Source organism: Eucalyptus grandis, chromosome 5 (genome assembly GCF_016545825.1).
Source record: "Eucalyptus grandis isolate ANBG69807.140 chromosome 5, ASM1654582v1, whole genome shotgun sequence".
In the NCBI taxonomy this organism is placed as follows: Eukaryota; Viridiplantae; Streptophyta; class Magnoliopsida; order Myrtales; family Myrtaceae; genus Eucalyptus; species Eucalyptus grandis.
Window position 1 is genome coordinate 35150091 of NC_052616.1, and position 27427 is coordinate 35177517.

Sequence of the window (27427 nt, forward strand, 5' to 3'; positions counted from 1 at the left end):
CTCTGGCTTTATTTACTCAATCTATGTTTCCTTTTTTGCAGTGTAGTACTTTAGCTGGTACATCCATGATGGGGTGCAAACGGAATGCACCGTTTCGTCTTGATGCGTTACGATGGTAAGTCATTAATGGAGGGGTACGAAGGGAGACGTATAAAAGCCTCCCAAACACAACCGTTGGATGGGTTGGCAATTCATTCGCACTAAATTTCCTCTCCATTTCCATCAAAGAAGAAAAAGGAATTCCATTTCACTTTTGCAAGAACAATCGACATTTACGCCATGGAAATTGGGTGTTTTCCTTGTGATTACATCCAGACTAACGTGAGGAAGTGTTGTTCGTGATTTATTCGTAATTCAACGTTCGTTCCGGGGCCATTTACTATTTGCGTATCGAAATCAGGTAAGTCGTCTTCTGCCGACATGAATTCCAACATTTGTATCAGAGCCCGGTCGTGATTTCTGCCTTGTTTTTCATCGAGTTTTCTCATTTACCATTTGATATTGAGATCAAGATTTTGTATTTTACACTGTTTGGATCTTTGATAATCGAAATTGCCATATGAAAAACTCAAAATTGAACCGGAGCAAAGAACGGGTTCGAGATCACGTGCATCTGTGAGGTTTTGGCCATTTTTTGAAATAATTTTTCTGGTCAAAATTAATTTTTGAATATACAGGGTGAAAGAGATCGTCGAAATGAGTCCGGCGATAGGTCGAGCGCCGCCGGGAGACGCCGGACGCGCCCACACGCGTGGCCAAAAGCCGCTGCGCGTGGGCGCCACGCGCCTAAAGCACTGGCACAGCCAGCGCGTGCACCACACGCGCCGGTCGACGAACCGGCACATGCGCAACGCACGCCAGCCGGCGAACCGACACGTGCCGATCAGCGAACCGGCGCGTGATGACGTCATCATGACGTTACCCAACGGTCGGTAACAGTTGGAATGACGTCAGCACCGGCGACAGTTAGCCGGCCAGCGACCTGACCCGACCCGTGACCCAACCCGACCCGACGTTGACCGGTCAATCGGTCCGGCGGTCAAATCGGTCGGACTGGTCAACCGGTCCGGCGGTCAAATCGGTCGGACCGGTTGGACCTGTTGGACCGATTGGACTGGCCAGGAGCCATTTAGCTCGCTGGCGCATGCGCCACACGCGCTGTGCACTCAGGCGGCGCGTGGGGGCGCATGCAGGCTCCAATTGGAGTGTGGTCAACGGTGTTTGGTTCGTATGGATGTTCTTTACACTATGGTATAATTATTTTATACTTTTGAATTTTATAAATGTATGAAAATGCGTAGGAAACCTTATGTACGCGTATTTTTGGGATTTGATGCAGCTTATTCATTTGTAACTTGTATTTTCTTGTGATTAGGGAAATACAGTAGCTAGCTTGTGTTCAAATGAAGTTATATATGTTGTGTAGAGTTTGGTTCAATGATATGATGTATATATTTTAATATACTTGCAATTTTCTAGTTGCTAGAAAATTAAAACAATGGTAGGAAATCTATTACATATTGAATTGCAATTTTAATTATAGGTGAAGCATGATTATTGTTTATACGTTGGTTATTATCATGCAATGTTTTTTTTTTTTGTGTTAAGGGAAAAATGTAGAAATTACATAAGGTCATGTAATTATTTTTCCTAGTGGGAGTTCGTAGGTTGGTAGAATTGAAAGGAGTTCTCACCTAGAACTTAAAATTTGCGCAAATTGAACTAACTAATGATAATAAAACAATTGTACATAGAAGTGATTGGGAACATTGTGAACTTTTGCTTTTGTATCTTTTGTTGAATTATCATTAATTTAGTTTGTCTTTACTGCAAATTAAATATGTGTGTTATTCTGTATAGTGTGCTAGTATTGATTATGCGTTTATTATGTCAATGTGTTATATCAATTGATTATGGCTTCGGCATCCAAGACCATTGTGGCTAACCTCAATAAGGGTGAGAAGCTGAATGATGACAATTATGATATTTGGCACCGAAATGTTTAGTACATCCTTGAGGAGCAAGAGGTTTTGGAAACCCTCAACCATACCATGGATGAACCTGAGCATGGAACTTCAGCTCAACACATGAGAGATCTGGAAGTTTATCAAGCTTGGAAAAAGAAAAATAGCATTGCTCACATCACGTTGCTGAGCTGTATGCAAGATAATCTCCTGTGTGAGTTTGAGAGTTATGACATAGCTCAAGCTATGTGGGTTGCCTTGAAAGATAAGTTTAGGGGTACATATACCACTAAGCTGAGGAGACTCACCATCAAGTTTGACACATTCTGAAAGCGCCCAAATGTAACGATGAGGCAGCATCTTCGGGAGATGTCAAACATGATCCGTGAGCTAAAGTCGGTAGGTCACTCCCTTACTAATGAACAGCAAGTCGGCAGGTCACTCCCTTACTAATGAACATCAAGTTCAGGCTATTTTAAGGTCTCTTCCTGATAATTGGGAGCATATGAAGATCAATATGATGCATAATGAGAACATCGTCACTTTTAATGATATTGCGCGTCATTTGGAATTAGAGGATGAACGCATAGAGGCTGCAAGATCCTCTACCCATGCTTATGTTGCTGAATCGAGTTTGCGCAAAGTTTTGGGCTTCAAGCGCAAGAGGAATCTTTAGTTCAACAACAAAGGGAAGATGACTGATCAGGGACCCAAGAGAGCTAAGACCTTCCGACGCAAGAAGCGCGGTGGGAAGAAGGACAAGGCCAAGATGGAGTGTCACAATTGTGGCAAGATGAGTCACTTTGCTCGTGAATGCACTAAGCCGAAAAAGATACCCTATTACTCCATTACTTTGAGTAATGCTTTTGTTTCTAGTACTGTAATGCTTGCTGAATCTCATCCAATGTGGACTGTAAACTCAGGAGCAACAGACCATGTAGTTAGAGATCAAGAAGCATTTGTGGAGTATCGTCAGATACTGTCTAGAAGAAAATGGATATATATATTGGAAATAACTCAAGAGTTGAAGTGAAGGGTATCGGCACATGTAAATTAATCTTACGTGGTGGTCAAAACCTGTTCCTGCATGATGTCCTTTATGCTCCAGATATTCGACGAAACTTGGTTTCTGTAGTTGTTCTTCTTAGCTTAGGTTATGTATTGAATTTCCATGGTGATTGTGTTGATATTTTGTATGGAATAGTTTATTATGGTTTAGGTCATGTATCGAATGGTTTTATGGTGTTAGACATTGACTATGATTAGTACAATGTTAATGTTGATGGTTGTTTTTCTTTAATTGCGTCTTCTAACAATGTTGAGATTGATGCAAGTACTTGGCATACTAGATTAGGTCACATTGGATTGCAAAGAATGCAAAGATTAGCTAGAGAAGGCCTTTTAGGGTCACTCACTAATGTTAGTCTATCTGTATGTGAACATTGTCTAGTGGGAAAAGTAACTAGAAAACCATTCAGTAAAGGGACTAGAGCTGAATTTCCATTGCATCTCATACATTCTGACATTTGTGGTCCTTTGAATGTGAGGGCGAGGCATGGAGCCTCATATTTCATCACTTTCATAGATGACTTCACACGTTTCGGTTATGTCTTTCGATCTCCCATAAGTCGAAGCATTAGACTGCTTTAGACGATATATAGCGATGGTAGAGAATCAGTTAAACAAAACAATAAAGGCATTGAGAACCGATCGTGGATGTGAGTATCTATCGGAGCAATTCAAGACTCTTTGTGATGAAAAGGGAATTGTACGACAATTGACTATTCCTGGTACTCCACAACAAAATGGGGTAGCTGAGAGAATGAAAAGAACCCTATTGAAAATGGTTAGGTCTATGATGGCGCAAGCAAATTTACCTATCTCCTATTGGGGAGATGTGTTATTGACTGCTGCCTATATACTTAACCGTGTGCTCTCAAAATCGATCACTTCCACCCCTTATGAATTATGGACTGGTAGGAAACTAGATTTGAGTAGTCTACGTCCATAGGGATGTGCAACTTATGTTCATGATTCTTCCCATAAACATGGAAAATTAGGTCCTAGAGGGAAGAAATGTATCTTTATAAAATATTCCGAACACTCCAAATGGTACGTGTTCATAGGTGAACAAGCTGATGGAAGTGTGACCGAAATGGAGTCATAAGATGTCACGTTCTTGGAGAACGATTTTCCTAATAGAGGTGAGATTGATAAGGACTTCCAATTATATGAGATGGAAGATCCTGATAACACACCCACTGATGTTGTAGAGGAAAATGAAAATTTACCTCAACATACAAGACCTAGTGGGAGTGTTGCATCGCTTGATGAATTGAATTCAAGAGAAATTCAATTGCGTAAAAGTAATTGTAAAAGTATTCCCCGTCGTCGTTTTGAGATTGAAGGGGAAGCATTTATGATTGCTCAAAATGACGATGCCGAGCCTAAGACTGTTCAAGAGGCTCTCTCATCCTCTGACAAGGAAGAATGGAGAAAAGTTTTGGAAGATGAGATGGAGTCAATGAGGGAAAACCATGTTTGGGACTTGGTTGATCTACCACATAATTGTAAAGCCATTGGAAACAAATGGGTCTTTAAGATTAAGCGTAGGGCGGATGGATCCATTGAAAAGTATAAGGCTCGCCTTGTGGCAAAATGTTATACTTAACAAGAGGGTATAGACTATGAGGAAACTTTTTCACCAGTTGTAAGGTTTGCCTCAATACGCCTTATTCTAGCCATCGTTACACATTTGGACCTTGAATTACATCAAATGGATGTAAAGACGGCATTTCTCAATGGAGAATTAGATGAGGAAATCTATATGAAACAACTAATAGGTTTCATAACTAAAGGTCAAAAGCATAAAGTTTGCAAGCTTCATCTCTCAATATATGGCCTTAAGCAATAATCTAGACAGTGGTATCTTCATTTTCATCGAGCAATAATAACTTTTGGTTTCACGATGATTGAAGAAGATCACTGTGTATATGTCAAGCGGTCCAAAGATAAATTTGTGATTTTATCACTTTATGTGGACAATATTCTGTTGGTTGGAAATGACAAGGTTTTGGTTATCACCATAAAAGAATGGCTGTCCTCCAATTTTAAGATGAAGGACATGGGAGAGGCTGCTTATATATTAGGAGTTAAGATTGAAAGATATCGATCAAGGAAACTCCTTACTTTATCACAAGAGTCTTATATTATGAAGATTCTTGAGCGTTTCAATATGCAGCATTGTAATCCCATTGATACCCATGTCATGCAAGGTGAAGGCCTAAGTACTGAGATCTGTCCTAAGACTCCAGAAGAAATCAAAGTGATGGAAATTGTTCCTTAAGCTAGTGCAGTCGGAAGTTTGATGTATGCTATGATGTGTACTAGACCCGACATATGCTATGCCGTGGGATTGGTGAGCCGATATCAATCAAATCCCGGTCAAGCACACTGGAAAGCAGTGAAGAGGATCTTGAGATACTTGAAGGGAACCATGGACTATCGACTTTGTTACCAAGGGAATGATTTACGCCTATTGGGTTATTTAGATGCCGATTGGGGTGAAGACCTGGATGAGCGTAAATCGACTTCTGGATATGCGTTCTTGCTCAATGGAGGTGCGATTTATTGGAATAGCAAGAAACAGACATGCACGGCCTTGTCTACGATGGAGGCAGAATTTATTGCATGTTCTGCCGCAGTGCAAGAAGCAGTATGGCTAAAACGTTTCTTGGAAAATTTAGCCAATGTCACTGAAGTTCCAAGACCGGTGACAGTTTATTGCGATAGTCAAGCTACCATTGCCTATGTGAAAGATCCCAAGTATCATGGAATGACAAAGCACATTGACATAAAGAATAACTTTATCAGAGATATTATAGGGCAGAAAGAAGTGATCCTGCAATACATTTCAACCAACAGAATGGGTGCTGATCCATTTACGAAGGCTATTCCTAGAGACTATTTTTTTTATTAAATAAAATAGTAATAGAAAATATTTATTGGGGGTAGGTATTATATAAATTAAATGAGCCAAGCATATTCTTGACCCATAGGATGTCACTAGGATTGCGTAGAATGTGATATCTGTTATTGTAGAGGATCATTGGTTTATGTATTTGTGGACAGATATATTGTACTTATTTGTTTATTAGTGATTTGATGTTTTATCAATAAGTACAAATCCACTATGAGACTAGCACAAACACACATATTATTGAAAAGTATGTCAGTAGGCAATGATTGGCTCACTCACACGAGCAATCACCTCAAGTGCTATAGTTAGCACGTTGAGATGAGACGTTATGTACAAATAAACGTTGAGATGAGACGTTATGTACATAAAATATGTCGCATTGATTGGAGTCAAGATGAGGTCTGTGATTGGTTTATAACAAGACCGAACATGATAGTCCCACAATCATGTATGTCTGTAAGATGCCAGATGTGAGTACTTAATTGGGCGCTATAGAAAGCGAGCTAATATAGCACTCGGGCTAAACATGAGTACGTGAGAAGCACGTGACTATGTTTAGGCTAAGATCTGTATGGTGGATATATTTGATGATTGACATACACTCTTATAGAAAGAGTAATCCACTATAGCATGTAATTCATACTACATGTGCATTGTACGACCAATAAGGGAAGATGAGTAAAATTATCCCTATTTACTCATCGTGTGAGCCCTTGAGGTAATTTGTATTTTACCTCAATTTTGTGCCCTATGTTACTTCTGACTATGTTCTCAAAGTGAAAGATCGATGTTGCTACTTTAGCATGTTACGGGCGGTCATGAATGGATATGGCCTATGGGACGTGTCTAGGAAAGCAGTTGTTCTGAAATTGAGAGAGACATGAGTGCGAAGGAAGACTATTGTTGTTTTACATTTATCACCTGTATTTACTGGTCGACCAATTATATCGCCCTATGTGATTGCGGATGTAATTGTAAATACATTGTGTTTTGAGAATAGTCAAGTATAGTCTTTAAGGGATGGGTATACTTGGACTGATGTAACAAAATATGTCTGGGGCACTGTGAGACATCGATTCTTTATATCTTTTTGGGGTTGTAGCCATTATATCATCCCTAACAAGTGCATAATTAGAGCTCCCAAGTGCAGGTGTACTCACTGGTCGCACGGCTTATTTGCCAGTATGAATTGTTTTGTAAAATTGATAAATGTTGAATGCCTTATATTCTTGATAGAGCGCTATCAAACCCATCATGTCCGAGTGGGAGATGTAGTACTTTAGCTGGTGTGTCCATGATGGGGTGCGAACGGAACACACCGTTTCATCTTGATGCGTTACGATGGAAAGTCACTAATGGAGGGGTACGAAGGGAGACATATAAAAGCCTCCCGAACATAACAGTTGGATGGGTTGGCAATTCATTCGCACCAAATTTCCTCTCCATTTCCATCAAAGAAGAAAAAGGAATTCCATTTCACTTTTGCAAGAACAATCGACATTTACGCCATGGAAATCGGGTGTTTTCCTTGTGATTGCATCCAGACTAACGTGAGGAAGTGTTGTTCGTGATTTATTCGCAATTCAACGTTCATTCCGGGGCCATTTACTGTTTGCGCATCGAAATCAGGTAAGTCGTCTTCCGCCAACATGAATTCCAACATGCAGGTTATGCAGCACCAAAACTGAGGTAAGCTTTCGTCCAATCCCATCCCACTGGCTGGAATTAGAGAACAATCCCTCTCCATAACTCCAGTTGGCAGCTTAGTCTTGAGTCTTGACCAGTATGTTTGTTCTTGTCCATGATCGCATTTATGCGTGCTTGTGTAACACATCTAGCTACATTTACTGAAAGCGACTTTGCTCATATTGGGTTTCATTTCTGTAGTCTTTAATTCTTAGGCAACGTTATTATTTCAATTTATTGTAGTTCTCTTTGACAAGGAACGAATGCATGTATGCATTCATAGATCACATTGACTGGTATGGCACAAACTTTTAGAGAGGTTAGACTTGGGTTGACTTTATTGATGACTGAGTTATCAAGATATTTGTGAACCTAAAATGGATGTTGTGCCAATGAACTACATGTAACTTAAAACTCAAAATCTGCTTTTATTTTTATATCAGTGATGAGTTCCTTAAAGTTTACATGTAACATGTTACTAGGAGATAGGTTTTTGTGCAAGGAACTGCTACCATTTATTGACACTAACAGAGAAAGAGAAAAGAAAGGTGAAAAAAAAAAAAAAAAGCGGGAAACCCAGCAAGCCAACCCGACCCGAACCGACCAGTAACACATTAGATGGTCTAATGTGTTTTGGGTCGGTTTAGCTTGGGTCACAATGTGTGACCATTGTGTTTCGGGTCGGGTCGGGTAACAACAAAACCCGACCTGACTCGACCCATTGACACCCCCCCTACTGGCAAGGCCCGAAACTGCATCATTTACTCTGTTGCAAGCAGCTTCTTGTGCATCACCGAAGCTCTTGCTCACCAGGGGAGGCCGTTCTTAATCTGGCAATGAATAGCTTTATGGCGTCCTCTTGGCTGGAGGGAATAACGTGCCATTGGGAATCTAGTTATCTGTATATAGTTCGAGAGAAATGATATGGGCATCAGTATTTAGCAAGACAGACAAGAAGGTAAAAAATAACTGGTAATGCCACGTAACATGATGAAGGAAATGATATTGCAACTATTGCGGAGAAACTCAAAATAGTACATTCTTTTGCAGGGTAAGATAAATGATATGTTGTCTTATACATGCTGCACAGAAGAAAGGCTTCAAATTCAAATTGCAAAATGTGACATAAGTGGCCAACCCTTCCCTAGTCACCTTGGAGTATATTTAACCTCCAGAAAAATGAATATCAACTAATTTGCATAGACTATACTCGGTTTTTTGGTATATAATGCCAAGTTGGGCCATCACAAGGATGCACATAGTTTGGATGGTGGATTCTCCATGATCTGTCATTTCGACACATGTATTGTATGGTATATATTGCCAAATCCCAATTATTCAATAAGGTGTGTTTGTTTTGTAAAAAGTGAATGATTTTTGTGTTCCAATATTAGAAAAGAAAAACAAATTAATCGTTGGAGATTTTTCTACTCCGCAGGTGCACGCCTGCTCCCGAAGATGTCATAACCGTTGGCACCCACTCGCGACGATAGCCAAACGATAACGTGGATTTGTTACCGAAAGGGAACAACTTTCTTTTACTAAAATATCGAGAATGAAACTTTTGGCTGTAAAGCATCGAGGAGACAACATAGAAAGTGATGACATGCTTCCACATGTTTCGGTTTGATCCTCGTGTGGATAATAGAGTTAAAGGGACACATCGTAATCAAATCATCAGGACCTTTTTTCTTTTTCTTTTTTTTCCTGTCTTCTGTCCTTTACAGTGCAATCTGCTATGAGAACGAGAGGCAAGATTACAAAGAGAGAGCCATATAAATTAAAAAAAAGGCCTAAAAACAATCGCGGGAAATTATTTTATGTCCACTTTTGTTAATCAAAGATGAAGAAGGGTATTGGCCCAAACTGGGCCACGATGGCGATGGCGGTGATGCGACATCCATGCCGCCGTTCCCCTGATTTTGATTGCCCGGCAGCAACGGCTGCTGGCTCCAGTAGCTGGCTCACTGATACCTCCCAGAGTAAAGCAGAGGAAAAGCAGAAGGTGTTGGAATGGAGGCTGCCTAAAACGACCTCTGCCAAGAAGATGATCGTGAGGATGATGATGATGATGATGAAGTGCAGGATGAGACCAAGAACGACCTGGGAAGCGTCCAGCAACTGTTCCACAATGCCTGCAGATTGTTGCTGAAGAAGTCTTGCAATTTACCAATAATCTCTGAACACATTGGTGGCCTAAACAGGTGGATAGTCTCCCGGCAGCGGTGGCGGCGGCAGCAGCAGCTGCCACCGCCGCTGCAGCCACTGCCGCTGCAGCCGCCGCAGCCGCCGCAGCTGCCGCTGCTGCCGCCGCAGCCGCTGCAGCCGCTGCAGATGCAGTTGCTGCAGCCGCTGCAGCAGCAGCCGCTGCCGCCGCAGCTCCTGCCGCTGCCGCTGCTGCTGCTGCTGCCGCAGCGGCTGTGGCAGCGGCGGCAGCGGGGGCAGCGGCAGCAGCTGCAGTGGCAGCAGCAGCAGCGGCAGTGGCAGCAGCGGCAGAGGCGGCAGCTGTGGCGGCGCTGCCGCCGCAGCAGCTGCAGCGGCAGCGGTAGCAGCAGCTGCTGCAGCTGCCGCCACAGCAGCTGCAGCCGCCGCCACAGCTGCCGCTGCTGCAGCCGCTGCCGCTGCCGCCGCAGCAGCCACTGCAGCCGCCGCAGCAGCAGCTGCAGCCGGTGCCGCTGCCGCTGCCGCCGCTGCAGCTGCCTTGGAGGAGGAAATGGGGCTGCCGGCACTGTCATTTCAAAGTTATGTGAGCAATGAACAAAGAAAATACAAATAGAGAAATCATATTTTCTGATGCAGAGCAAAATGGGCCATGTTTAATGCATTGACATAGATTTCAGTGAGTTATCATCGTATTGATACAGCTGAGCACAATTTAAAGTTGAATACCACATTCTCTTATTCTAATAAAATCAAATCCGGACACATCATAACATATCTAACAAGCTAAAATGACAATTAAAGTTTTAAAGTTAGCTTCCTCTAAACAATAGTCACCATGAATTCAATGGCCATGAATGCTGTCAAGGTGATTCCATTTTCAAAACTTATTGCTGACGCAACTGGTTCGGAAAGCACACTAGAAACACCTAATCTATTTTGTTTGTTATAGGTTTCATGAGCTCAACTTCACCGAATTAGAAAATAAAGATAGGCAAAGCACTGTCTGCTCATTTTTTGTTGTTTATTTTAAGCATACCCATTTTTAGATTTATGGATTCTGCAAACAACCACCGAACCTGAAATTCAGACAACTGCAGAGCCTGCTCTGCTCTAAATTTTTTTTAAAAAAATCCGGGCATACCAGACTTTGATTTAACAAGATACCGATGTTGCAAGTCTCTTAAGCCAGTCTTTGTATCTTATTATAGGGCCCAGATGTGCCATGTCAAGAAAAAAAGAACCAAAAAAAGTGATTGCCTGTCAAGTTTCTAATCCTGAATCATGATTCAACATCTTCAACAGCGAAGGCTAAGAAAAAAGAACATAAAAGCATATAATATAACGTCATCAAGTGTCTAAACTGAAATGACTTACCATCTTCCACAGCGAAGGCATTGGACGTGCCCTCATAAACACGAATTCCTTCACAATAAACCTCCTTAGTTTTGACTCCAAGCCTGAATTTGCCACTTCCTATCCCGATTGATACGTCATTAAAAGTGATAGCTCCCAATGTCCCCATACCTTCATCGAGAAGCACAGAGAGATCACCATTCAAGAGCGGCATCTTCCCCTCCTGCCCCATTATTTTATTTTCATGGCTCTCAAAGAACTCTCTAGTCCAATTTTTGCCAGCTTCTCCGTCAAAGTCACCTCCAATCACCGTCACCGTCAACTCTAGCTTTGATGGGCGTCCAGATTGCACAACACTACCTGTCCTGGAATCTACCAAGACAACATGAATACGAGCCCCTCTCTCACCCTTAACCTCATTGCCTTTAACTAGGCTTGATGGTAGTTCATTTATAAAATGAAGACGTAAATCCTTTTTCCTCTCACCATCTTTCCTCGATAATGCAAACCTGTCAATAGAAATAAAAATTAAACGATTAACCCAATAGAAGTCTGCATTGCAGAAAGTGGCGCCCAGGACACACAATATGAGGGCAGCTTTCTTGCCAACGGCATAGCCAACATATGAAATCATTCTAGCAGGTCATTCACATTACGATAAAAATTGCAATCAATTGACAATAAAAACCTACGGCCTTTTAGTAATCAATAGCTCAAATATATCAATCTCACTTAGTCTTTTGAAGTATGGAAAAGAAGCATAGATATCAGTACTTACGATCAAAAGAAATGATGCCATCCCTGTCAATATTATCAATACATACAAATATACTTGGTACGAATTCACTGATTTGAGCAGTGTCGCATATATACTTAAATGAATTCTTGTGGAAGATCAGTATGAAAACCAAAAACATGTCTCAGTGACCTTTTTATTCACTACCGTCATATTTAATTCTAACTCTAGTAGATCAACCCACGTTGTTGGTGACAAATCATCTTGCCATGCATTTAAATAGCAATCATACGTAAAATGTCTCAACAAAGATTCTTACCAACAATTTAGCTTTCCATCTGATAAAGGTCTTTGTTCTCATTCAATAGGCCATGAGTAAAATTCTCATTAATAAACTCTGTAAGTTCACCGAGTTTCTCAAGGTCAAGTGGCTTTTTAATTTTTTCTTTCATTGTGTTGAAATTCTCCATCAGTAACGCATTTGTCCTTGAATAATCCTCCTTCATTGCAGGCATGCAAGGGCTCATCTTCTCGGTATGAGCACTTTCTAATGCACTCAAAGTCAGCCTGCAGAAAGAAGTGCTGCAGGGTTGGCCTAGGATTTGAATTGCATACTTCTTCAATACAGGAAGGTCATCACCGCAAAAGTCCCACCAGTCACCTTTATAATCAACACCGTTAGTATACAATTTGCACATTGAAAACGAATAAATTATGAAATTTAATCAATGCGGTGAAATAATAAAACAGATGCTTACAAGGGTGAGATGTTTGTGACATCGTCATTGCTGTACAATTGAACAACTTTGGCTCTTTCCTACGATAGAGCAGCATATCTTGCACAAATTTTGCCTTTTCTTGACCACCTACCAATTTTTCCAATATGAAATCTATGCCCTGTTTCATTGCATTGTTCTCTTTAAACTTCTCGCTACAAAAGTAAGCAGGGTTAAGAAAAGCAGCAGCAGCATGTATTGGATGAATGATATTACTCTTCCGTAGCTTGAAAATGCCCATAATCTCTGATACTTATGTACATCAGTCTCATATATTTGTCTAATAGCCTCCTCCGCCATTTCCACAGCTGCATACAAGAACCCAGAAGTAGCACTGTAGCTATCAACTAGACATAGTACTTGAAATATCGGTTCTAAGGCATGCGCGACTTCTTTCCCTTCACTCCAAAATTCAGAACTGTGAAGGATTTCACCCACTTCTACGCCTGATTCATCCTTCTCAAAGCCCAACGAAAGCCACTCAGGTGATGAAACAAGCAACTGCAGCTCTTTTTCAACCCCCATGATTGATTGGAGCATACAATAGTTTGAGTAAAATTTGGTTGTTGATGATTGTTTCAACTCCCAGTTGTTTGTGAACAACTGCTTCATTGATAACAAGATGCCATCATCATGCCTGTGAACTTTAGCGACAACCACTTTTGCTTGATCAAATACCTTTCTAATCCATTTGATATTATTGTAAATATCCTTAAAGAGTGCATGTATTTCAAAGGCAACGCAATTAGTCTGGTACAAATTGGGATAATTGCTAATGAAGATATCCTCATTACGTAATTTCTGAGCAGTGTTAGTTATGTACTGCACAATGCATTCCCTTTCTTGAAAGATAGAATATAAAGTATCACCCTGCTCATCAGCCTCCCACAGCAAAGCGCATGTTGTTAACTCATCTTTGGGGATTTCCAACGTCTTCAATAGTACCATCCCTTCAGCAGAATAGGCAAGGAAATAAATGAAGCATCTATCCTCATCACATGAAATAGCAGAAATGAGTGTACAGCCAGTTCTAACCCATGATTTCTTCACATTTGCCACTTGCTCTCCAATTTCCTCTTTCAAATCAGGCACTAACTTTGTTTTGACTTCCGAACAACATGGTAACCTATAACTAGAACCATGTTCAGCCACGGCATTCACATAGTTAATGAAGGATGGCCTCCGCATAATATCAATATCGAGATCATTCAACAGGATGAACTTAGCGAGCAATTTATCCAGTAAAACGCCATCCTTACTGATGAGCATTTTTGGCAAAGTCTCCTCGGTCTTAACTGAACAGGCTTCAGCCTTGGCTCTCTTGTGAGGATTAGCAGAAATTGCTTCAGCAGCGGCAACTCGAACATCTTCAGAGACCTCGGTGCATATGTCTATACCACCGCCTCTAATTCCAGATAAATGCGACTTAAGTCTTGAAACACCGCCGGGAAATGTTTTGTGGCAGAAATTGCACATAAATTTGCCATCTTCTTTCTTTGCACAATCCCAAAATTGATCTCTCTTTCTAACCATGTCTACTTCCTCGGCCTATATACACAAAAGAAGAGCAATTAATTTTTTCCCACGGACTTGAATGAAGTTATTGATAGTCACATTATTGACAACATCGAGAACTATAACCCACGACTTCCAATCTATGCAAGTAGGTTTTAAGGTTTAGCGGCCACATACTCCCTTAACATCTTCACTGAGCAATAATAAAGCCCTTGCAATGAAATATCATGCAATTGACATTCATGCTAAAGTCCCTCCTTCATCAAAGTAAGGGAGTTTCACCAGAATTGTCGGTGGGTCGACAAGACCTAAGCAAGCTTTTTTACCACTTCTAGTATACACACATATTGCTACGAGAGCTAAAATCATAACACTAATATCTAAGCTGACTTTCAATTGAACAGAAATAAAACATTATCTTGACTGAAAAATGAAATTCATTGCTTTGAGATCAAAACTCAATAAGAATTGCTAACTATATTTTTGTATTTTGGGATCTTCAGAAGAATGGAAGAGACAAATTAGTCAAAGGCCACTTTACTCAACCATAGTTAGAATCGAGGGGTATTTATACCCAAGAGACCCGGCTATCTACGGAACCAAGGTCAAAAAGATTGAAAAAAAAAATCAGTCATTCACAACCACTGATGAAGGATTCCTCGAAAAGTTAAGGATTAGTAATCCTTTTATCTTGGAAATAATCAAACAAATAATGCCCTCGAGATCAAATAATATCTCTAACGAGAAATTATCTACTATCCAAAAATTTACTTCGACGCTGTACACTAGCAACTAACCCTTCAGAAACAGCATGATTACAAAATGACGAAAAGGACTTGAAATAATTGAAATGCCCAGAACCTATTAATCGTCGCTCATATTCACATACACAGAAGTTGAGAGAGAGAGAGAGGATGTGACCTGATTATAGCACGAAGAAGACGCAGAGAGGAGCGATATTTCTCCCGCGCCGTGAAGCCTGAAGAGGGAAGAGCGACGAAATCACGAACTTACGCTGAATCGGAAGCAGAGGGAAGCGAAATCTCTCACACTGTGCGGCACCTGAAGGGTGAAGAATGACCAAATCACGAACTTATGCAGTGGTGGGGAGAACGAGAGGGAGCTTGCAGTAGGTGCTTCAATTTAACCTGTTTATATAGGTGCCTTTTTCTTTTCTTTTCTTTTCTTTTTTTGGTTTTTTTTTTGGGGGGTGTTGTTCAGTGGGTCGACGTTCTGTGTCCTTGCCTTTTCCCGCGGTCTGCGTCTAATTGGTATGGTAGGGCACGTTTCTTTGACTTTCGTGCCGATGCGAATTATTGCGTAAACAAAAGTACGCGTTCTTATCAAAGACACGTCTTTTAAGTTTATTTAATTGTTACAAGTCCGAGGAAAAGAAATTATGTTTATTTTTTATTTTTTTGATGATTAGGGAAATTTCATTTATCCACAACTTGTGTAGTTGCTTCCTAAAAGATTAATCGCTAATTAGTTTTTCAAACTTTTATACATTTATTTTGTTTGAAATGGTTAGTCAATAGAAAAGTATTTTTGACTAAAAAATCGTACAAAAATTAGGAAAATAAAACCACGAACACTTAATGGAGGGGACCCACCATTCCGATCTTCAAATGTTGAGATCTTAGATCCTGGTCTATTTTGCGAGTGTTCGAACTCCTCCAATGTTCTACTTTTTTTTTTGGCTTTTTGGACGTCAAGGAAGCGCTTATCCAACCGAGGAGGCACCATAGGCGTTCTTGTAAAGAAATGATGTGTTCCAAAGAAAACATAAAAAGATACATAAAGAGAACAATTGCGGTTCGAACAATATTAGGACAATAAGTTAAAGAGCACATTTAAATCCATAACTTGTACAGCTGCTTCCTAAAAGATTAATCACTAATTAGTTTTCCAAACTTTATGTATTTATTTGATTTGAAATGGTTAATCTATAGAAAAATATTTTTGGCTAAAAAGATGGATACAAGAATTAGGAAAATATAATTTTAGTCATTAGATTTGAACATATTCTTAAAAGGTTCAAAAGGAAAAAATAGATAAAAGATCCGCCTAGACTGAGAGATCCTATGTTCTTTTTATTTTCTGTTCCTTTTTGGAGTGTTGTTCTGTGAGTCAAAGCGCTGTTTTTTGGCTTTTTCCCACGGTCTGCATCAAGTTGACAACGCACGTTTCTTTGACTTGCACGCGGGCATACGCGAATTATTGTGAAAACAAAAGTACGCCTTCTTTTCAAAGGTACGTCCCTTTGGTTTTATTTAATTGTTATGAGTCCGAGAAAAGCATATGATGTGTTTCAATACATGAAAATAACAATTGCGATTCGAACAACATTAGGGCAATAAGTTGAAGGGCACGAATCCATAGCTTAAAATAGCTGCTTCTAAAAAATTAATCGCTAATTAATTTTCCAAACTTTCGTGCATTTATTTCTTTTGAAAGGGTTAATCAATAGAAAAATATTTTTGTCTAAGGAAAACACATACAAAGATTAGGAAAATAGAGTCTCAGTTATGAATTAAGGATGCCAAACATGACAAGCATCTATTCACGAAAACTAATCAGTTTCTTCACTTTCTATTTTACGATACAGTTTTGCATGCTTTTCAATATACCGGCTAATAAAACAAGGCTGACAATTTTCCTTAAAAAAAAAAAAAAAAAATTCACGCAAAACATTTCTTTTGTCATGAAATTTATCGCAAATAAATGCACCATAATCACTTTTCATCTTTGCATTTTTCGAACGAGAAAAATACAAAATCTACTTTAAATTTTCAGACTTATTGATGAAAACTGGTTGGCAATTTCGTGGCTTCTTTTAGGGGCATCCATCCGTATCCAATTTTAACCGAGTATAACAAATTTCTCACATGAGTTGCATAAAAATTACTCCATCGAATAAAAAGTTACAACATATACACATATTTTTAATATGTATACGCACACACTACTCATCACGCATGGACATTACTTGTAGATGAAAAGTAACTATAGCCACACAAATTTGTTATACCTATGCTAGAATTTATTGAGAAATTAATATTTACTTCAGAGTTCATTTTTTTCATTCAAGACATAGGGTCAAACTTACTTTATCGTATGAAAAGGTAATACCAATATAGAAATTTTGCTAACTTTTGAAAGTTCGAACATAAATTTGGGTAGTTTTGAGTTATTTATCACGTAGAAGAATACTAATTATCAGTACGCATAAGTTTTTCATTTGAAGAAAGTGCCACGCAGGTGGGACTTCGAACATGTGAATTGAAAATGTGAAGCAAATGAATGATGCTATGCTAAAAAAATTCAAACCCATATGTACCTAGGAAATCAAATATGGCCATAATTGACATGTTAGGCAGATTGTCCAATTGAAAGGAACCGATGACATCTGAATCTTTACCAACAAATCGAATATACATTTTTTTGTAAAAATTAATATCATAAAATAAAATGAAATAAAGAACGTACATAATAGATTATAAATCACCAATAATTAACAAATAAAGATTAAGAGAAAACGAAAGAATATAATAAAAAAAAGGGGGCTTCAATTCGGTCAATACCGAAAGGAGAATTCATGCTCGAGTTCTGGACATTTCGTGGACGATTATCCTCTTCCATCGCCTTCTGACGTCCCCGCCACCGCCGGTCCACACCATTGGGCGCTCCTCATCTTGCTCTGTTGAGCTCTGTATATTGGTCGAGGAGCTCAAAGCAGTTCATTCTCGTGTGAAGCTCCTTCGCGGGTATTGATTTTCAACGGAGAGACTTCCAGGACTTCCTCTTGTTAGTTGAGCAAACCATCATGACCGGTACGCGCTCCTCACTATGGTAAATGATCGATGCACTGTTTCGGTTATTCTTCACACATAACAGAGGCCGAGACTTTAGGTGTGTTTTGTGCGAAAATAGGCTTTAATTGAGGATTTATTTTTTAAGGGAATCTGCTTTAATAATGTTTCGGTTTAACTGCTCTGAATCCTTTGATATTCTCTGGGATCTGGAACATTGGACTGAAAATGTATATCCTGTGTTCGATGAAATTCTTGAACGATGTTAGTGTCTGTTCAGGTTCAAATCTTACCGAGATTGAGTTCGGTGTTCTAATTTGTTTGTTTGTTTCTATCAAATAAGTTTTGTTTGAATTTGGTTTCCCTTCGTCCAGTAGTCGTCCGTGTTGCAGCTCATTGACTTCTAAGTTTCAGTTTAGTTCAATAGCCGAGAATCACTCATACGAAATAAGTTTTACTCTGATGTATTCTGCCAATCCCAAATGAAACTGAGCTTGATTTCAATGTTTGAATTGTCATTTCTGAATTAAAGCATGCTCTGTTCATGATTTCCTGATTGCTTTTTGCTAACTTAATGGTGAATTCTGAATGTAAGAGTTTATAGTGCTTTTACTGTGAATGAATGCCAAATGTGTTTGCATACCATGAATGAACAAAAACGGGAGTTTGTGCGTAAAATAAATGGAGCTTAACACATAATAATATCATTAGCTTTGGAACGCATGGGCATGGCATTAGAATGAAGAGGATGATGTTTGATTCTTCTCAATGGAGAACATAGGACTGTACAGTAGATTCAAGGTGTTTGGGCCTGTGGAATGAAAAAAAAAGAAAGGAGAGAGGAAGAGGTTCAGTGCATTTTGAGACGAGGAACCGAATGAGAAAGGAAAATGAAAAGTAAATAATAAATAAAATAGATGATAAGAAATAAAGTTCCTTTGGAAAACTAGTCTGATCAGCAAGGGTTGAAGTGTTCTTTATGATTTTTGGATAGGAAAAAAAATGCAAAAGAAATTGAAAGGTACGACATAGGCAAAAGACTGTTAGATCCGAAGTGTAAGCATCCTTAAACTGATCAAATGCCTCTTCAGTGGAGTTTTCTCCTCGAATGAGAGTGTAGGATCAATCAGCATTCAAATTGGGTCAGGTTCTTTGACAACATCCTTCTTTACCTTTCAAGAACAGGGGACATTTCCGTCCTCTGATTAGACATAAACTTGTGAATGTCTGCAAGTATAATTAGCAATGGAAAATAAAAACAATATTTATGAGTTTTCACCTACATATCCAAACCCTAGCTAATAAAGCACACACCCAACACTTGCTCTACCACAACAGCCCCACTGTTGCCATCCGCCGCAATCCACCAGCAAGATCTCAGGCAAGTTGCACAGCCTTCACTGACGTCGCCACAACCTCAGGAGAGTATGTCAAATCCTCCAGTGTTGTTTTCTCTGAAATAATCTGCAAGCAGGTGTGGCAAGAAGTACCGGCAGGGACTGAAACTACATCATTTACTCTGCTGCAAGCAATTTATTGTGCAGCACCGAAGCTCCTGCTCACCACGGGAGACACATTCCCAAATCAGCAATGTGGCCTTGACCACGATTAATGCTTTACGACTTCCATTGATGAGGGTTCAACTTATAAGCCCGTTCTACACTTCCTAGTCATCCACGTCAGTTGATTGAGGATAATGAAGCCTGTTCCTAGTTCGAGAGAAAAGGAAATGGGCATCAGCAAGACAAACAAGAAGGTTAAACATAACTGTTAGTGCCACGTAACATGGTGAAGGAAATGACATGCAATTATTGCCGGGAACTCAAAGTGGTACGTTCTTTTGCAAGCTAGGATAGGTTATATACTGTCTTCTACATGCTGCACAGAATAAGTGCTATTCAGATTGCCAAATGTGACATAAAGGGCCAACCCTTCCAAAATGACCATCAACTAATTTACGTAGACGATATTCAGTCTTTTGGTATATAATGTCAAGTTGGGCCATTAAAACTATTGAGTAACCACGTAATCAAGGTATTCCCGGTGGCTGCAAGGAGGGACACTATTGGTGACAATGTCCTTGACACTATGCTAACACATGATCGACCGATTTTTTCTGATTCTGGGAAGCCATACAGAATGTCAGTATCTAACAAGAAAACGACGCAACTATGGACAGGATCACAGTCCGACGATGAGAAAAAAAAATCCTTAAATTGCTCACTACCTCTTCATCAGATCTTTCTGCAAACGGCCCAATACCAATATTTAGTTCTAGTCATCCCAACCTGTGATTAAAAAGAAAAAAATGTTCTCAAGAAAATTCTTACTGATCAATTCAAATGATTGGACACCATAACTCATATATCTAGTTGTTTTTTTTTTTTTTTGGTAAAAGGTAAGAATAACTCATATATCTAGTTGTTTGTATGCATCAAAAAAGTAAATGGATAAGATTACAGTGTTTCAAAATTAACCATACATTCATTAAATAACTTAAACGTTTAGATCAATTGGCTTTGATCTCACAAAATTTCACATGATATTGAAGCCTTAGGTCCCGTGTATGAATCACTTCAAGCCCCTTCTTTGCTTGTCCAAAGATTAATTCCAACTTATGCATGAGGGGGAGGGCTACAATATCTAAATAAAAGTCATTGCTTTAATCTAACAATTCAAGTTTTGAATCAATTAACAACGGTCTCACAAAATTCTACAGTGACAAAGTTTCCAAAGATATTTCCCATCCAAAGTTATGTAACCAATAAGCAAAGAAAATACAAATAGAGAAATCATATTTTATGATGCAAAGTAACCAAAAAAAAAAGGGCCATATTTAATGCATTGACATAGATTTCGGTGCGTCATCACCATACTGATACAACTAAGCACAATTTAAAGTTGAACACCACATTCTCTTACTTTAATAAAATCAAATCCGTACACATCATAACATATCTAACAAGCCAAATGACAATTAAAGTTTACTAAAATCTCAGGCGAGCTCAAAAGACAGCTTCTTCTAAGTAAAAGTCACCATCAATCCCATGGCCATAAACGCTGTAAAAGTGCTTCGATTTTCAAAACTTATTGCTAACACAACTGATTTGGAAAGCGCACTACAAACACCAAATCTATTTTGTTTGTTATGAGTAGGTTTCACGAGTTCAACTTTACTGAATTATGAAATTCAGACAAGCAATTTTTTGTTGTTCTTTCCAAGGTACCCATTTCTAGGATTATGGATTCCGCAAACAGCAACCAAACCTGAAATTCAGACAACTACAGAGTCTGCTCTGCTCTAAAATTGCTTTAAAAAACCAAAGCATACTAGATTCTGATTAAACACGATACTGCTGTTGCAAGTCTCTTAGCCTAGTCTATGTATCTTATTATGTGGTTCCAGACGTGTCAAGAAAAGAAAGAACAGAAAAGTGTCTAAACCTGAATCATGACTTAACATCCCCAACAGTGAAGGCCAACGAAAAAAGAACATAAAAGCTGTCATCAAGAATTTAAATTTGAATGACTCACCATCTTCCACAGTGAAGGCATTAGATGTGCCCTCAAGGACACGGATTCCCTCACACCAACCCAACGCAGTTTTGACTCCAAGCCTGAATTTTCCACTACTCGTCCAGCTTGATACATCATTGAAAGTGATAGCACCCAATGTCCCCAAGCCCTTTTTCGAGGGTCACAGAGAGATCACTCTTGGCATATTCCCTTCTCGCCCCTTTAGTTCATTGCTCCGAAAGAACTCTCTAGTCCAATTTTTACCAGCTTTGTCATCAAAGTCACCTCCAATCATTGTCACCATCAACTTTAGCATTGACAAGAGTCCAGATTGCACAACCCTACCTGTACTGGAATCTACCAAGATGACATGAATAGGAGTTCCTCTCCAACCTTTAATCCTGTCACCTTTAAATCGTATCAATGGTAGTTTAGTTATAAATTGAAAGACGTAAGTGCTTTTCACTCTCACCGTCTTTACTCACCAATGCAGACCTGTTAATAGAAAGACGAATTTAAGGATTCATCGAGAGACATTAACACTGCAGAAGATAGTGCCTAGTACGCCCACTATAAGGACAGCCTTCTCGCCAAACAGCAGTCTTGCAAAAAACAAAATCACGCTGGGGGCCAAATCATTCTAGCAGGTCATTCGGATTACCATAATAATTGGATTCAATTGACTATCAAAACCCATGACCTTTTAGCAATCACTAGCTTGAACACATTAATCTCAGTTAGTCTTCGAAGTACGGAGATGAAGTACAGATACCCATACTCATGATAAAAAGAAATGATGCCAACGTCCCTATCTCTGTCATAAATACATAGATCTACTTGGTATGAATTCACGAATTCAAACAGTGTTGCAAATAAACTAAAGGTGAATTCCTGCGGAAGATCAATAAAAAAATGCAGAAACATTCTCAGTGATATTATCATTCACCACTGTCATATTTGATTCTAACTCAAGTAAATCATCCTGCTTTGTTGGTGAATCAGCTTGGCATGCATTTAAATCGCAATATCTCTAAAGTGTCTCAACCAAAAAGATTCTTACCAACACTTTCGCTTTCCATCTAATAAAGGAACTTTGGTCTCATTCAGTAGATCACGAGTGAAATTCTCATTCATAAACTCTGTGAAATCAGTAAGTTCACCGAGTTTCTCAAGATCAAGTGGCTTCCTAATTTTTTCTTTCATGGTGTTGAAATTCTGCATCAGTAACGCATTTGTCCTCAAATATAGATAATCGTCCATCACTGCAGGCATGAATGGCTCCCACTTCTCAGTTTGAGCAGTTTCAAATGCACTCAAACTCTGCCAGCGGAACCAAGTGCTGCAGGGTCGTTGAATCAAACTCTGCCAGCAGAACGAAGTGCTGCAGGGTTGGCTTAGGATTTGACTTGCATACTTCTTCAATACAGGAAGGACATCACCGCAATAGTCCCACCAGTCACCTTTACAAGCAACACTATTAGTATACAATTTTCACATTGAAAATAAATTAAATCTGAAATTAAATCAACACGGTTAATTGATTAAAGAATAGATGCTTACAAGGGTGAGATGTTCCTAACATTGTCTTTGCTATACTAGTGAACAACTTTGGCACTTTGTTACGATAGAGCAGCATTTCTTGCACAAATTTTTTCTTTTCTTCAACACCTACCAATTTTTCCAAAATGAAATTCATGCCATCTTTCATTTCATCATTCTCTATGAACTTCTCGCCACACATGTAAGCAGGGTTGAGAAAAGCAGCAGCAGCATGTATTGGACGAATGAAATTATCCCGCCATCTCTCAAATCGTGCCCGTAAATAACTATACTTAGGAAGATTAGTCTTATAGCCTCATCTGCCACTTCCACGGCTGCATACAAGAACCCAAAAGTAGCGCCGGAGCCATCAAGTAGACAGAGTACCCGAAATATCGGTTCTAAAGCATGCAGGACTTCTTTCCCTTCAGGCCAAAATTCGGAACTGCGAATGATTTCACCCACTTCTATGCCTGAATAATCCTTCTCTAAACCCAACGAAAGCCACTCAGATGATGAAACAAGCAATCGCAGCTCAGTTTCAAGCCTCATGATTAATTGAAGCATATAATAGTGTGAGAAAAAATTTGTTGTTGTTGATGATTGTTCCAACCGCCAGTAGTTTGTGGACTGCTTCATCGATGATAAGATGCCATCATGCTTGTGAATCTTAGTGACAACTGCTCTCGCTTGATCAAATGCCTTTCGAATCCAAGAGATTTCACAATATATATCCTCGAAGAGTAATTGTATTTTATGGCCAACGCATGTAGTCTTGTACACATGGGAAAGGTCGTCATTTGGCATAATATCAAAAAAGATTTCTTCTCTTGGATCAGTATCGGTTATGTACTGCACGAAGTTGTTGGCCCCATTTTCTTGAGTGACAAAATTTGAAATCTCTTCCACCAAATCTGAGGTAAACTCATCATTGGGAATCTCCAACGCATTCAATAGGACCACCCCTTCAATAGAAGAAGCAAAGATATACATGAAGGATCTCTTCTCACGCCGCCAAACATTAATGATGAGTGTGCAGCCAGTTCTAACCCATGATTTCTTCACATTTGCCACATACTCTCCAATTTCCTCTTGCAAATCAGGCACTAACTTTGTTTTGACTACCGAACGATGTGGCAACTTATAATGAGAACCATGTTTAGCCACAGCATTCACAAATTCAATGAAGGATGGCCTCCGCACAATGTCGACATCATCACCATTAAAGAGGATGAACTTAACAAGCAATTTATCCAGCATGACGTCGTCCTTACTGATGCATTTTAAGTGAGGTCTCTTCGGTCTTACCTGAACAGGCTTCAGCCTTCGCTCTTTAATTAAGACCAGGACTTGCCTCAGTAGCAGCAATTTGAACATCTTCAGGGACCTTGGTGCATATATCTATACCACCGCCTTTAATTCCAGATAAATGTGATTTAACTCTCGGAATACCACCAGCAAACTTTCTATCGCAAAACTTGCACTTAAATTTGCCATCCAGAGGCTCTACATATTCCCAAAATCGATCTCTCTTTCTGACCATGTCTAATTCCTTGGCCTATACACACAAAAGAAGAGCGAATTAAATTTTCCTTTCAATAGTCAAGTTATTGATAACATAACCCATGTCTTGCAGTATATGCAAGTAAGGTTTAGCCCCACATTTTGCCTTAAAACCTTTGCTAAGCAATAATTAAACCCCTGCACTGAAATGTCACGCAATTGGCATTCACTCTAATGTCCCTCCATCAAAAACAAGGGAGTTTCACCAGAATTTTTTATGGGTCTACACAACTTAAGGAAGCTTTTTTCCCACTATGAATATATACACAGTGTTATGAGAGCTCCAATTCATAAGACTGATAATTAAGTTGACCTTCAATTGAACAGAGATAGAAGTTGAAATATCTTGAACAAAAAATGAAATTCAATATTTTGAGGTCACAATTAAATGAGATTGCTACCTATATATAAATGGTCCGGGTTCTTCAAGAGAAAGGAACACGGAATTTAGTCAAAGGCTACATCTTTACACAATAATTGTTTATTTAGGGGCATTTATCCCCAACCAATAGGTATAGGAAATAAATAGAATTAGCTATATTAATCTAACATGAAAATCTGCTATTCAGCAAATACCGAAACAAATGATATACTCAAGATCTAATATTGTCTCTAATGTTCTCTAATTAGGAATTCTCTTATACGCATAAATTCCCTTCAACGTTGGACACTAGCTTGCTTCTTGAGAGCAATCCAGAGTATCTAGAATTGCAGCTAACCACTCAAAACCAACATGACTACAAAAATGAGGAAAGCGCTTGAAATAATTGAAACGCCCAGAATTCCTCAACCAACTTTCGTCGCTCATATTCACATCCATAGAAGTTGAGAGAGAGACTAGAGAAAGAACTGATAGTAGCATGAAGAAGAAGCCGAGTTAAGCGAAATTTCTCGTGGCACGACACCTGAAGAGGGAAGAGCAATCAATCAGATCACCAACTTACAGAGAGTCGGGGAGAGCGAGCGAGAGAGAAAGAGAGAGCTCTTCTTGTAGAGGTGCTTGAATTTCGCTGGTTTATACACAGGTGCTGTGTTTCTTTTTTGCTTCTTTCTGTTTTGGCCAAGGCCAACATTGTTTAATGTGTCTTTTTTCCCGCGGCCTCCGTCAAATTGGCAGGGCCCGTTTCGTTCACTCGCACGCGTACATAGGCGAATGGTTGCGAAAGCAAAAGTACGCTGCGAACGCGTTCTTTTCAAAGTTACGGCTCTTTCGTTTGTTTCGTCGGTTTCGGAGCTACTCCTCTCCTTTTCACATTATCCAACCACTCTTGTCGGATCCAGTACATCTTTTTTGTGTACTCAAACCTGAACTCAGATAACTTATTCCAATTGTAACCGGTTATAACAAGTTTCTCACGTGAGTCTGAATTAACTATTTCCATTGAATAAAAAGTTGCCGACATTTACATGCATTCAAAATTACTTGGAATGAAAGTTACTACCCACATAAAATAAATTTATTTATGATGCTAAAATTTGTTGAGAAAATGCTCAATTTTTTCTTTAGGAGATGGGGTTAAAATTGATTCATTGGTAATAAAGTTAATACTAAAATAGAGAATTTGCTAACTATTGAAAGGTCGAAGTTTAATTTTTCTAGTTTGGAGTTACTAATCACATAAAGAATATTACTCACGAGTAGCTATAATGCAATCAAATATTAAAACTCGTCAAATTGGTACTATAGAGTCTCTGTTTTTTTAACTCCATTCAATTAGACTAACGGGAAATGCTTGTTGTTTTAAAAAAAAAAAAAAATTCTCTCTCCTAGTGCCATTAACCTTATGAAAACATGAAAGATAAGACTAAAACAACCCTTTTTTTTTAGCTTAATTCCTAATTTTAACCAAAATTTTAATTTAATAAAATTATAAGATAAAAATGCATTTAAAAAATACAAAAGAGAAGGGGAAAAAAAAAACAAGGGCAAGGACCGCCACCCCAACATCAGTTACCGGCCCCTATGACTCATGGTGCTTCGCTCACTCCTCTCACGCCGCTCCTATCTCCGTCTCTCTGCTCAAAGTCCACCGCAGTGAGAGAGAGAGAGAGAGAGAGAGAGAGAGAGGGAAAGGTGACAAGGGCAGAGAAAGGCCAGGCTTAAGAATGGGGCTGTCTCTTTTCATGGGCCTTATGTTTGAAGGGCAGGGGTTTTAGCGTGTTGACTGGGCTGGTTAGGGCGGCTGCTTCTGGGGCCTAATTGGTGAATAATATGGGTTGGAGATGGCGGGCTTGACGAGCTTTAATGGGTTGAACGAAATTTTATCTTGTAAGCCGAGAACCGGAGAAGCTCCTTCTTAACACGATTATTTTGTTTGCAAATTTGTTTATTATTTATTAGTCCATTTATTTATCTATATTTTGCTCTCTTTTTTTCTATTTTATATTTTTATAATAATTAGCATTTTAATTGATTGACACGTGCATACGCGAATAATTGCGAAAATTAAAGAACATGCTCTTTTCAAAGTTACAGCTCTTCTGTTGATCCCATTGCTTCGTGTCCGAGAAAAATAAATTACATGTTTCAGTACATGAAAAAATAATGATGGTGATCAATTGCAAAAATTAAACCAAAAGTCAGATCATTCGTTTGTCATCTTTGCATTTTTCAAATGAGGAAATAATGCAGAAAATAAATTTATATTTTCACACTAATGGATAAAAACTTGTTGGCTAGTTCGCGGCTTCTCGTATGGATCTCCGACCGTATCCTATTTTGACCGCCTATAACAAGTTTCTCCCTTGAGTCTTAATAAAACTCACTCCACAGAATAAAAAGGTACCAACATATACATAACCTCAAAATTACTTTAACACACACG

The 27427-nt window shown here is 39.2% G+C and overlaps 2 protein-coding genes and 1 long non-coding RNA gene across 3 annotated transcripts; all 3 read right to left on the minus strand.

Moving 5' to 3' along the window:
- Nucleotides 1-10316: 10316 nt before the first annotated feature.
- LOC104444969 lies at nt 10317-12289 on the minus strand. Its single transcript, XR_005551025.1, has 3 exons — nt 12201-12289; nt 11167-11654; nt 10317-10357 (listed from the first exon to the last, which is right to left on the minus strand). It is a non-coding gene; the product is annotated as an uncharacterized LOC104444969 (long non-coding RNA).
- Nucleotides 12284-15280, minus strand: LOC120286174. Its single transcript, XM_039312337.1, has 3 exons — nt 15094-15280; nt 12640-14205; nt 12284-12542 (listed from the first exon to the last, which is right to left on the minus strand). Exon 2 carries the CDS (start codon nt 14188-14190, stop codon nt 12784-12786), a length of 1407 nt encoding a protein of 468 aa, XP_039168271.1. The 5' UTR covers nt 14191-14205; nt 15094-15280; the 3' UTR covers nt 12284-12542; nt 12640-12783.
- Nucleotides 15281-23347: 8067 nt separating this feature from the next.
- LOC120293864 lies at nt 23348-24582 on the minus strand. Its single transcript, XM_039313640.1, has 3 exons — nt 24394-24582; nt 23427-24347; nt 23348-23374 (listed from the first exon to the last, which is right to left on the minus strand). Exons 1-3 carry the CDS (start codon nt 24580-24582, stop codon nt 23348-23350), a joined length of 1137 nt encoding a protein of 378 aa, XP_039169574.1.
- Between the last annotated feature and the right edge of the window lie 2845 nt (nt 24583-27427).